Below are 13,896 nucleotides of genomic sequence, written 5' to 3'. Positions count from 1 at the left end.
AAATACACACTTTATGTGTCATCTGGGACATTGCTCTTGCTCTGACAGATGTTCATCGTAATCTTCACACATCTGTGTTATCATCAGAATATCAACTGGTACTGTGTGGTCTAGATCCAGAACATGATGTGACCCCATCAGTTTATATCCAATTCAATCTGAATCTTTTCTGACACAGTGTTTGTTACCCAGAATTCAACGTTCTATTTTGCACATGAAAGCATCTTGTAGATGATCTCTGAGCTCAGTCGGACACATTGTTGACATCTCTCCTGAAACTCAGAACACAGACACATGTCTCAGCAGAAGTTTCGTTTTGAACTTCAGTTAATCTGAGTGATGTGTAGGAAAGGGACTGAGATATTAAAGAGATGTGATTTCTCAATCTTACAGATTGGTTGTTTTTGATATATTTGTGTAAGGAAAAGCCTGTGGTGTTAAACACAGCAGACGTCGAAGATCGGCTCACAGCTCAGTTCATCTTCATGACATCATTTGGTTAACAGCGTTTGAAGGACACGTGTGTTGTAAAAGTGCATGTGTGTACAGAATGTTAATGTGTGTGAGTGTTTCCTCACACCTCCTCGCATCTCTCTTCCTGTTGTTTTAGGGAGAGGGTTTGTGTGCATGTGTGTGTGTGTGTGTGTGTGTGTGTGTGTGTGTGTGTGCGTGTGTGTGTGTGGACCAAGTGCTAATGCTCAGTTGTGTTGTGTTGTGTGATGTCTAGTTAAGTTGTGTGGTTGTGTTGGCCTCGTCTCAGATGCTTTTTTCAGCTTTTCAACAGTTTCATAAGAGGATCAAACCAGCAAATGTTCATACAACACACCAGAGCATTTGTGTGAGAGAGAGAGAGAGAGAGAGAGAGAGAAAGAGAGAGAGACGTAATCCCTCGCCTTGTTTATGAAGTTGAATATTTACAAGTCTTAATACTCCATCATTTCTCTCTCTTTCTCTCTCTCTCTCTCTCTCTCTCTCTCTGTTTGTGTGGGTACAGTCGGACTGCGACAGTAGAATTTTATGACAGGATTGTGTTGTTCTTTGTACAGTAACGTGTGACATCAGTTGGAGATATTTAGTTAGCAAGATCTGATGGTCAGCGTGTTGTGTGTGTGTGTGTGTGTGTGTGTGTGGGGGGGGTTTGTTCAGGACTTCTGTCACAGTTCAGCTGTTGCTCAATGATCTGAAGTGATTGTGTACAGCGGGGAAATCTCATCTGCTGTCTGATCAATGATGTTCAAAGATTAGAATGATAATTATGAATCAGCTATCTTCTCTTTTATAGATTCACTTTATTTGTGCTTTTGCAACGTGACATTTTAAAAAAGAAACCTATTTTAAAGTGAAAGGGGTTGTGTTTAAACTGTTAAACCACAGACTGTACTGTTCTTGCTATGTTCATGCTTACAGTCGCTCCAGAGAACATGAGACGAGGAGTTTTTCCAAGACACGGCACACTGGTTTGTGAAAAATGCCCACTCATTATAAACGGGTCCTGAGTCAGAGTGTTGTCATGGTTACTCAGCATCATCTGTCTGTGTCTCCTTTAGGATCTGAAGAAGGTGTTGTCCTTCCCTCCGTACCCTGGAGATTACCTGCACCCGGTGGTGTACGCCTGCACGGCCGTCATGCTCCTCTGTCTGTTCGCCTCCATCATCACCTACATAGTGCACCACAGGTAACAAGCACACACACGCACACACACATACACACACACACACACAAACACAAAGTGACTGAGGAGTGAAGTTGAACAGTAACAGTCTGTCACACTCTGTCAGTTTTTCTCTCACGTTGTTGTGTTGTTGTGTTGTTGTGAGTGTTTTGCTGTGAGTAGTGAGATCCTCACGCTGTTTCTGTTTTGTGTTGCAAATTATTGTTCTGATGACATCACAGTTGCTGTGGTCAAAACACTAGGAGAGACCAATACATGTTTTAGGATAAACCCCACAATTATGGAATGTGCTGTGGTTATGAATATGAAGGTCATATCATGTAGAAATGTACCGTGTGTATATAAATGTAAGCACTGATGAGAAATGTGAACATGAATTCATATGTTAATGAAGGCTGTTATATTCTCCAGACGTCTGAGTCAAGCAGCTTCACAATCTAAAAGAGTCGGACAGTGTTTCCATCAAACACCCTTCTATTTATGATCTTAACAACTATTGTCAAGAGACTCAATGTAAATGTAAATGATTCTGTTTAAAGCCCGTCAGAAAACTATTTACAATCTGAAGTCCTGCAGCCTGTGACACACTCTCCAGTACACACACACACACACACAACTGAGTGAACTGTTTGAAGGCTGAGTTTGTGTGTGTGTCTGCGTGTGTATGCGTATGCGTGTGTGCATATGTGTGTATGCGTATGCGTGTGTGCGTATGTGTGTGTGTGTGTGTGTTTGTGTGCGTTACACATATCATTAGTCTCACAGTAGATCGTACAGTATCAGTCTGCTGCTTGTGTTGAGTGTCATGACTTTAGAGTTTGAGAAGTGTGATTTTGAGTGATGTCATGTTGGGTTTGGATGTAATGTGTTCTCTCAGGTCACGGGGTTAACTCCTGTGAACGCCTCTAAAGCTCTCATGATGTAATAGCAGTACTTCCATTCTGCATCACTTTACGATCCAGTCGTTCTCTCTGTCATGTGACATTTAGAGATTCACCGGCTTTACACGTGTTGACCATATGTCATGTGTGTGTTTTCCAGCACAATCCGGATCAGTCAGAAAGGATGGCACATACTTCTGAATTTCTGCTTCCACGCGGCTCTGACGTTCGCTGTGTTTGCTGGGGGCATCAACAGAATCAAGTATCCCATCATCTGCCAGGCCGTGAGTTCTGTCACCCACTCACATTCTGTCTTTCAACACAAAGCCCCTCAGATCAATTCTAGTATGTAGTGTGTGTGTGTTTGCCTTTGTTTATGATAATGACACCCTACAAGATTATTTTAGGCCAAGGGGTCTCAACCTTCTAGACACCAAGCCCCCCCTCCATTGTATTTCAAGGCCCCCTCTCAGTCACAAAAACTCAACATTTACACCCAATAAAATGATTGAATTAGAATAGATTGAAAATAAATTATTATTATTTCACCGCAAACAGACTGATACATAAGTGAATGATAAAAGTGACGTTTTAAAGAGCACGTTCTCCATGATGCCATTTTTCAACCTCTAGCTAGTGAGTAATGGTGCTGTTAGAGCATAAATAATATCTGAAAATGATAAAGCTCAAAGTTCAGTGCCAAGCGAGATATTGTCTTTAACAGAATTCACTTTTCAAGGACTACAGAGAATGGCTGGATTGGACTATAGCCCTGATATTAGGGGTGGGCGATCTAGAAAAAAAATTCAAATCACGATTTTTTCCAGATAGATCACGATTCACGATTTTATCGCGGTTCTTCTTCAAGTTGGTTTTAAGACTATTTTGCAAATTAAAGGGGCTTCAATACAGCCAAACTAAGTCCCCATATAAAAATATACTCTTTACCATTTATATTATGAAGAATATTTTAATCAAGTTAATATTTAATGCAAGTGCAAGACCATAAATCAGCTGTTAGAAAAAACTTTACATTTTGAATTTTGTTTTTCATCTTGTTGTGGCACTCGGAGTAAAGCTGTGGAATGGGCGTGGAGGATAAATATTTTTGGCTGGGTATTTCGTAACGTGGATCTACGACTTTGAGCAGTTTTTTAAAGCCTTCATTTTCCACAGTCTTTATGGGAATCATGTCTTTGGCCAGGTAAAATGCGACCGCGTCAGTGACATCTTTCCAGCGCTTGCTCGTTCTGTCATACAGATACGTGTTTTTTTTTCTCAAATGGTTCTTTCGCTAAAGTCGTTGTTTAAGCCTTTTAGTTTCCGTATGCTTGGTTGTACCTGATTTACTCGCGTGGGATCCCTTTATAATTTGACTGTCGCCATACTCTTTCAGTCCCTTTTATTTTGAGGTGGTTAAAAAGGTTCGTTGTGTTGCCTTACGACGCTCGAATCTTATCATTAACACATTTGCAAATAACTGTTGTTTGGGCCGTGTCAGTTGGGGAAAACCCAAACCATTTCAATATTACTGATAAGAATGTACTGTAGAATTTTTTTTAGGGACCAAGTCCTCCGTGTTTCCCTCCATCTTCACTGACCGCGTCACTTAATCTTACTGAATTCACAAGCAACGTATACGAGCTTGTTAACATGGCGCAATCTATCGCAAGTATGTGGACGAATTCTATAGAACAGCACTATATAGGACGATTTAACGATTTTCCCGAAAAAGTGGATCGTGCAGTCATTTTAATCGTTCGCGATCTAATATCGTCATATCGCACACCCCTACCTGATATATATATATATATATATATACTACAGGTCCAATATATTATTAATATATATATTTAATATAACCGGTCTGACCCCATTCTGTCCTGTGTCATTCCCCTCGCCATAGTAGGAAACAAAAAGCGCGATCTCTAACAAAGATTGACATTCGCACATGCACTAGCAGACCTCCATTACACTTCTATGGATCTGCATGTGTTTAACTGATGAAGTAAAGATGACGTTATTGTTACTGTTTATTGTTCAAAGCCAAAGTTTATGAATACATGTGAGAGGGGCACCGACCAATCACAACAGACTGAGAAGCTGAAGCTCGCTGATATGGTATGAGTGGGACATCTTCACACACACACTAACCGGGGAACCAATCACGACAGACCTGGTCAGATTTACCAATCAAAATGTCTCAGAAGGACGGACTTTATATAGACCAGAACAAATCCAGTTGTTTTGTTAGAAGTGGGACAGTGGTGAACAACAGACTTAAAATATGTGAAATATAAAGTGTATTTTAAAATTAGAAACGTGAACATTCATTGTTAAACACCCAAAAACATCATCAAAGCCTCAAAAACAGTAAAGACTGGCTCCTTTAACACAGGAATCTGGTGTAAGAATCTGTGTTTCACAGTGAATTTGAGACACTGAGGTGTGTGGTGTTCACTGTGAACTACAGCTACACACGTTTATTGTCTTAGTAAATCTTTTATTCCATAAACCTCAGCAACAAATATCATCTTAAAAAAATCATCATTCTTCCGCTGAGGAATGTAGCTCTTCAAAAGCCGAGCGGTTGCCAAGCAACACAGACACAGAAGCACACGCAGAGGCACAGTAATGTTGTGGTGTCATGTGTGTCTGTGTGTAAGTTTCTGTCTTCAGATATTTTGGTGAACTTTTTGTGAAAAATTGTCTTTTTTATTGAAATATTTGTCAGACAGTACGAGCTGAACTATCATGATTTATAATATCCTGATTCTATGTTCTCATGTTCGAGTGTGAGTGTTTACTGGTGTCTAGTACATCATTAGCTGGTTGTGTTGATCAGTGTGTTTGTTTCAGGTGGGTGTGGTGCTGCATTACTCTTCTCTGTCCAGTGTGCTCTGGTTGGGTGCGACCGCATGCAACATTTACCAGCAGGTGACAAAACAAGTGCAGCAGCCTCAGGACGGAGACGCTCCTCCCTCTCAACCCGCCAGATCACCCATGCTGAGGTACACACAAACACACGTGTGCACATACACACACACATACACGCACACACTTACTGAACACATGCGCATGCACACCCACATGTTCACGCACGCATACACACTCACATACACACAAACACACAAACACACACACAACTCAACATCCAGACATCATGTTAAAGTGATGGATGATTAAAAGCAGTGGTGGTTTGTTAATATGAGTGAAGATTCACAGATCTTTATCACACATGTCTAACTAATGACGGAGACAAACTTCACTGTGAATGAAACACCGCTATAGAATACAGATCATATATCAGACTTATATCTGAACGCACACAGGATCAATTTCACCCTTATTTTTATTAGACTCGTGAACGCTTCGTCAGTAACCTAACTTTGTAATAATCTCATCTCATATTCACCCTTCAAACTTTCTTTCTTCTGTGGAACAAACATTTATCAAACAAAACTTGATATATATATAATGAAAGGCAACGTCAGCGTGAGGAACTGATGACGAATAGATTAGTTTTGTGTGAAATATTTCTTTCAAAGTGAGATGTGTGCCATGTATCAGCTGTCTTCTCTGATGACTCCGAGTCTTTGTGATTCTTAATCTGGGATTTTTAATACTTCTGAGTGGAATGTTTGGGTTTATTGTGTTGAAAATAGGTCAGATGAGCGCTGAACGCAGACAGGATTCCTCTCTGCAGTGTCGAGCGCTCATAAACACAGATATTCAACTGATTCGACAGTCTATCTTCAAACAACACACTTCTCAGTCTTACCTGATTCTTTAGTTTTTTAATGAACAAATTACTGTCATTCAGATGATCCTGTGTGGAGAGAAATACATTACATAAAGAAATACCTTTCAAGCTTTTTCATCTTTCTCCTTAGCAATACCAAGATTGAATTAATGCAGAAAGTAAATAAAACTACACATAAAAGGCAAATTCACAAATAACACAATGCTAAAATTGAAACAGAAAATAGAAAACATTCTCGATCAGGATGTTAGTCTAGTAAGGTGTTTGAATAGATATTGTGTTATTGTGGAATAGTGTGTTTTGTAGCGTCATCATTGTATTCCATTATAGAAATGTAGACTTTGTGTGTAATGTTGTGATTGTGAACTAGAGGCGGATCAGTTGATGACAGACGTGATGCTCACTGCTGTTTCACACTTGAACACACACATGACTTGTGTTTAATGTTGTGATGCCGGTCAGCGTGTGATGAATAGTGTTCATTTGAACTGAATGTTAATCTTTCTGTAGAACTCACGCTGAATGACAGCAGATCGCTGAAGATGTTGAGATAATTTCATGAATAATGTAGTGTGTTTAGACTGTGAGCAGAGGGGGGTCGCTTTAATCCGCCTCAAACCTGCCGAGACGCACGCTGGGACGCTGTTTAAACACCCTGACACACACTAATGTGTTACTCTGTTTCTCTGTGGAGAACAAGTGTGAGTTTCACATTCACAAATACTTCCATTGTTTGTGTGTGTCTGCATGTGTGTGCATGTGTGTGTGTTTCACATCCCCAGAACACTTCCATTTTGTGTCTGCATGTGTTTGTGTGTGCATGTGTGTGTGTTTCACATCCCCAGAACACTTCCATTGTGTGTCTGCATGTGTTTGTGTGTGCATGTGTGTGTGTTTCACATCCCCAGAACACTTCGATTGTGTGTCTGCATGTGTTTGTGTGTGCATGTGTGTGTGTTTCACATCCCCAGAACACTTCCATTGTGTGTCTGCATGTGTTTGTGTGTGCATGTGTGTGTGTTTCACATCCCCAGAACACTTCCATTGTGTGTCTGCATGTGTTTGTGTGTGCATGTGTGTGTGTTTCACATCCCCAGAACACTTCCATTGTGTGTCTGCATGTGTTTGTGTGTGCATGTGTGTGTGTTTCACATCCCCAGAACACTTCCATTGTGTGTCTGCATGTGTTTGTGTGTGCATGTGTGTGTGTTTCACATCCCCAGAACACTTCCATTGTGTGTCTGCATGTGTTTGTGTGTGCATGTGTGTGTGTTTCACATCCCCAGAACACTTCCATTGTGTGTGTGTGTCTGCATGTGTTTGTATGTGCATGTGTGTGTGTTTCACATCCCCAGAAGAGTAAAGTGAAGACATTTTGCCCAGTCCTCACTTTCTGAGACCCCTTTAAAGGGCTGTTTGAGGGTCAAGACCTGGTTTTAGAGTTTAGGTTATAATCAGGTTTAGGTTATAATCAGGTTTAGGTTATAATCAGGTTTAGGTTATAATCAGGTTTAGGTTATAATCAGGTTTAGGTAATAATCAGGTTTAGTTTATAATCAGGTTTAGTTTATAATCAGGTTTAGGTTATAATCAGGTTTAGTTTATAATCAGGTTTAGTTTATAATCAGGTTTAGGTAATAATCAGGTTTAGTTTATAATCAGGTTTAGGTTATAATCAGGTTTAGGATATAATCAGGTTTAGGATATAATCAGGTTTAGGTTATAATCAGGTTTAGGTAATAATCAGGTTTAGGTTATAATCAGGTTTAGGTAATAATCAGGTTTAGGTTATAATCAGGTTTAGGTTATAATCAGGTTTAGGTATGTAGTAGAGTAGGCGGGGCGAGACCGTGGTTCGAGTCCGGTGAGTAATTGTGAATTAGCGCCAGCTGTGCGCACACCGGGCTCGAATCACGTAGGAGATGGGAGCATAAAAGGAACGAGCGACCGGACCGTCGAAGAGAGAGGACCGGGCCCGAACTTATGTTATGTTTGTATTTATATTATGTTTTGTTCGCTGGCGGTCGTCCGTGAGGGGCCGCCGGCTGTTATATTACTTTATTAAATGTTTAAATGTTTGCCGGTTCCCGCCTCCTTCCTTCCATTTTATTGAGATGTATTACAAGGTAATAATCAGGTTTAGGATATAATCAGGTTTAGGATATAATCAGGTTTAGGTTATAATCAGGTTTAGGTTATAATCAGGTTTAGGATATAATCAGGTTTAGGTTATAATCAGGTTTAGGTTATAATAAGGTTCAGGTTATAATCAGGTTTAGGTTATAATCAGGTTTAGGATATAATCAGGTTTAGGTTATAATCAGGTTTAGTTTATAATCAGGTTTAGGTTATAATCAGGTTTAGGTTATAATAAGGTTCAGGTTATAATCAGGTTTAGGTTATAATCAGGTTTAGGTTATAATCAGGTTTAGGATATAATCAGGTTTAGGTTATAATCAGGTTTAGGTTATAATCAGGTTTAGGTTATAATCAGGTTTAGGATATAATCAGGTTTAGGGTGAGGGTTAGGGTCAGGTACTCACTTCTGATGCTTAGGGTAAGGGGCTAGAGTGTCCTCATAAAGATAGCTGTACAAACATGTTTGTGTGTGCGTGGTTGTGTGTACATTTGTGTGTGTTTCACATCCCCGGAACACTTTGACTGTGTGTGCCCAGAAGACTTTTATGTTTTTTTGCGTTGTGTGCATTTCGGGACTTTGTTCCCAAAAAATTGTTAATAGGTTTATCTATAAAGCCAAAGAAATGCAAAAACATTGAAGGTTGTTATCTTAAAACGCCTCAGAAAGCAGATAGAACTTTATGATTCCAAGGTGATGAAATGTGATGTTTCTGTACATAAAGTGTGAATCTGTGCGTGTGAACAGGTTGTATTTCGTGAGTGGAGGAGTTCCTGTCATCATCTGTGGAATCACAGCGGCCATCAGCATTGAGAACTATGGCAGCGGAGAGCAGACACCAGTGTAAGAAACATCATCATCTCTTAACACACACTGAATATCACCACATCACCCGTGTGATGAGAGCTTATGTGAAATACACTTTAACAGCACATTTATTCTTTGATCAAAATACTGCTTTTGTGAAGTTTTCAAAGCATCAAAAGAACCAACAATGTTACATTTAAAACAGATCTTTTTTTATATGTTTTTGATTTTGTGTTTGCAGTTGTTGGATGGCGTGGGAGCCCAGTCTGGGTGCATTCTACGGCCCCGTCGCCTTCATTGTCCTGGTGATCTGCGTTTATTTCCTCTGCACCTTCATCAAGCTACGAAAACAACCCGAGAGAAAGTATGAGCTGAAAGTTGCTACCGAGGAACAGCAGCGATTGGCTGACGTTCCACACTGTCACCACCAGGGGGAGCCGGACACCCCGGGAGATGACGGCGGGCGCTGTCACGGGGGCTGTCCCGGACTCATTAACCCCTCGCTGTTAGCCAATGAGCACTCCTTCAAAGCCCAGCTGCGGAGCGCCGCCTTCACGCTCTTTCTGTTCACGGCCACGTGGACGTTCGGCGCTCTGGCCGTATCGCAGGGTCACTTTCTGGATATGATCTTCAGCTGTCTGTACGGGGCGTTTTCAGTCACGCTTGGCTTATTCGTTCTCATCCACCACTGCGCCAAACGCGACGACGTGTGGCACTGCTGGTGCGCCTGTTGCCCCGGGAGACGACCCAAGGCTTGCCAGGGTCACGGACACGTCCTCGGGCGACCCAAAGTCAACGTGAACGGTGATGCCCACATTCACTGCTGTACGGATTCAGCGTGTCCGGGGAAATCGGTTCTGAGCCGCCCGCGGTGCCACAGTGCCGCTGGACTCTGTAAACAGAGCGGACCGAATCACGTCACCTGCCTGACGCCGGTCTCTCCGTGCTGTGGTGCCCTGCACACGCAACAGCTGCTGGAGGACGAGGCCGCGGCACACGTGCTGCTTCACGCCGACCCGGAGGGATACCGGCATGCCCTGCACATCCATCACTGTCTGAAGCCGCCCAGGACTAAAGCCAGACACCAGGGCAGGGAGTTGTCCTTTCGTATCCCTGCCAACACGGATGGAGGCAGCGCTCGCAGCTCCCGCACCAATAGCCCGCATGAGCCCTGCCATCTGGGTCACGAAGGGCACCGCGTTTGTCACCGCGAGGCCCCCGTTTGCCACGCCGCGCTGTGCCATCACCACATCTGCTGTGCCAAAGAACAGCTTCTGGGTCCGAGCCTTTGCCAGGCCGAGACCGGCGCCTTCCTCTGCAGCTGCGGGAAGATGGCGGAGGATGATGCAGCGACGGCCCGCATAGAACTGCATCCTCGCAGACAATCCTTCCCTCAGAATCTGCCCAACCAGAACGGCATCCTGAAGGGAGGAGCGCACGAGGGACTTCTCTTCCCCGCTGACACCACCGGGAATATACGCACCGGACCCTGGAGAAATGAAACTACCGTGTAGTTGACTGCAATGACTCTAGGAATAGAAAATGGAACTTTTCAAGTGATTTTTAGCACCGTCGCGACAGTGCTTGAGCTTTTCGATGTACATCAGCTTAAGACAGTTTGAGCACGCGCTCACTGGCCACGTGCACACTGGGTTACAGATGCACTGAAGCGCTGATTTCTCTTGGTTACAAATGGAAACTATGTGTCATGACATCAGAATCATGGAGATTCACTTCAGCGCTGAAGCTCAGTGTGCACAAGGCTGGTGTGTATGTACACGTATCATTGCAGTTAACACACATTGTCACAGCGAGTGTGGGTGTGTGTGTGAAGGTTGAGTGTGTGCACTCAATGTTTATGTGCTGAAAGTAAGTATTTCAAAGGATTTGCCATATATTTATTTTTATAGGCGTATTTCACGGTCCCACAAATGTCCAAATCATTTCTACATAGTGAAAGGAAACAGATAATTCACCAGCAATCTTACACATCCGTGGCTGAACATCAACGTCAAATAAACTGTGAAACTAGACAAGACTTAGTAACACACAGGAAAAAGTCCTTCTTCTGTCTGACCTGCGTGTGATGAAAACAAGCAAAACTCTGCTCTGAAATCTAGCAAGCTGCCAACATTTCTTCATTGATTCACAAATAAGAAGAGGAAAATGACTCGTGAAGTTACACGTTATGACGCCATTTTACTTTCTCCATTTTTATTTTAAAACATTAAAATCCAAATGATTTAAATATTTATTTCTATTCAATATTGCACATTGTTTGTTTGTTTGAAAAGCAGGTTTTATACACGCGGGGTTGGCCAAAGTGCTGTGCAAGCAAATGGCAATCAAATGGGAACAGGAATAGAATCTAAACCAAACAAATACAAATGAGACCAAAGGACACAAACAATAAAGCTAATTTAAATTAAAGCTATTTGAAAATCACCAGATTATACATGAGCTTTCAGCATAGAGCACGATCTCTCTAAAGTTGTTATCATGGTAATGAAAGTGCACGTTCACTTATACCACAGCGTGTGATTGAAACACTTGAATTGACTTTTCCTCGGGCCGTTTCTTTGCTGATGTTTGTTTGTCGAGGCGATAGACAGCGAGGCAACTCACTAGATTGTCAGAACAGAGCCGCAGTGTCTCTCTAGTCGTTGTGTTACAGATGTGTGTTGTTTCTACTGTATGGAGAATCATCCTCATCATTGTGTTCACTGAAACAAACTGAGAATCATGTGATGCTGAATGACTGTATGTAGAGAGACAGATCTGTTTGACATCACATACTGATCCAGAACAACTAGTCCTCGCTCAATAAAACAACGGACTGTGACCACAAGACTTTACATTTCATCTGTTTAAAATAGCATCGTGGTAATGAATTTCACAAAATGTCTGTCTCACATTTCACCCCACAATGAAAGAAAATATGAAAATATATTTACAGAGAAAAAGATTCTTCGCAAAACAGACCATAATAAAACAGGTTCTTTGATTTGGGGGTACATGTGACCGGTTTTTGTGAGATTCATCTGTAGCTCTTAAAACTAAAGGATACTGAAAGGTGGTATTTGACTTTATGGTTGTGGGACATCTTGACATAACAGATCTTAAAAATGGAAGAGAAAAGGTTCCTTGTTCTTCTGTGGCATCACTGCGAAGAAATCGTTTCAGCGTCTTTATTATTAAGACTTGATTGTCATCATTTCTCTTGAGTGTTTGGTTCTGATGAGACGTTGTGTTTTTGGATCATGTTAACGGTGAAACCCATCAGCTGTTTGTTCACCGTTGTGTTCTCGTGCACCACAGATTAAGATGAATAATAACATGAAGATATTTAAACCAAGAGATATTGAAGATGGGAGGTTTTTATGAAGCCAGTTTAATGCTCAGTATCTGAGTTGAAGTGTTTTATGTGTCTTTTAATGCATTTGTCCGTATCTCTGGATGTGCACTGTGAGGTTTGATGTCAGGATGAAACAATTATAACTCACTTCTGGATAACTCTATATCACAGTTCTTTATTTTGTCTTCATGACACTTTTGCAAAAATCATGACGCAGATTTGATCTTTCTGACAGAAGAGGAGATGCTCTGTAAGTGTAGAATGTGATGTGGGTGAGTATAGAGTTCATAACTCCATCCCGTTCTATTCTAAAGTCTGTTAGGACTCACTTGTGAGAAAGACAGAGTTTATTTTTAATGGGAAGATTCTGTAATATATATATATATATATATGCTTATAAATCAGGATTCCACGCAGGTGTCTAATTCAACTCTTGTTAATGATGAATTCTTAATTTTCAAATGTGTGACTGTCCCTTTAAGACACTATATACACATCAGTGAGCTTGAGTGGGTGGGTGTTTATTCAGTACACTGTACACAGTCTGTGTGTGATGTGTGTGACGCAGCAGACGCCAGTGATGACAACATGCACCATTCTCTACATCACCATAAATAAATGTATTTTTCCAGCAGAGAGTTCAGAAGCCGTTTGTGCGTGTGTGTGTGTGTGTGTTTGTGTTGTGAGTCTCTGCGGGAGATCATGATAATGTTGCTATCAGCTCACAGTGTGATTTTTATTGGTTTTATGTCTCTATCTTGTGCACCAGACTCAAGATTCAGAGAAGCTATATTGGCATGATAAAACAAATGTTACATTGCCAAAGCACAGGAAAATGAAATATAAACATTCCCCAGCAAACACAGAATGTTCCCTTATGGTTCCCATTAGTTTTTTTTATGGGAACCATAGGAGAACGTTCTGTACAGGTTCCCTTTAGGTTATTAACTAGCATTTAAAATTGACTTAATTAACATCGAGACTTACTGTGACCCTACATTAAAAATGTTAATTCTTAAAAGCACCATAAAAAACACAGATGAAAACGTAAAACTATTTAACTCTTTAAATATCTAAAAATAAATGACCAATTTTGATCCGAAGCCTAACAAAATTACTATTATCAGGCAATTGTTTTCTGTTTCTTACCATTTTCCGAAGTCTGCATTCAGGTCTTAAAGCAAATTACAAATAAGGTCAGTAAGATCATGGGAAGTGTAGAACTGGAACCTCTTTTACTTTCAAGGAGCAATAACAAGCACATTATCAATATCACAAACT

The 13,896-nt window shown here is 41.2% G+C and overlaps 1 protein-coding gene across 1 annotated transcript in view; it reads left to right on the top strand.

The window, feature by feature from the left end:
- Positions 1 to 11,508, top strand: part of LOC130432117 (adhesion G protein-coupled receptor A3) — a 64,131-nt gene extending 52,623 nt beyond the window's left edge. Inside the window, exons 15-19 of the mRNA XM_056761361.1 lie at positions 1,548 to 1,675; positions 2,714 to 2,837; positions 5,413 to 5,564; positions 9,201 to 9,296; positions 9,502 to 11,508. Of these exons, the coding sequence (XP_056617339.1) occupies positions 1,548 to 1,675; positions 2,714 to 2,837; positions 5,413 to 5,564; positions 9,201 to 9,296; positions 9,502 to 10,774 (1,773 nt within the window). The 3' untranslated portion in view covers positions 10,775 to 11,508. The remainder of the gene's footprint in view (positions 1 to 1,547; positions 1,676 to 2,713; positions 2,838 to 5,412; positions 5,565 to 9,200; positions 9,297 to 9,501) is intronic.
- Positions 11,509 to 13,896: the final 2,388 nt, after the last annotated feature.

The sequence above is a fragment of the Triplophysa dalaica genome, chromosome 11 (genome assembly GCF_015846415.1).
Source record: "Triplophysa dalaica isolate WHDGS20190420 chromosome 11, ASM1584641v1, whole genome shotgun sequence".
Classification (NCBI taxonomy): domain Eukaryota; kingdom Metazoa; phylum Chordata; class Actinopteri; order Cypriniformes; family Nemacheilidae; genus Triplophysa; species Triplophysa dalaica.
This window is presented reverse-complemented; position numbering and strand designations above follow the sequence as displayed.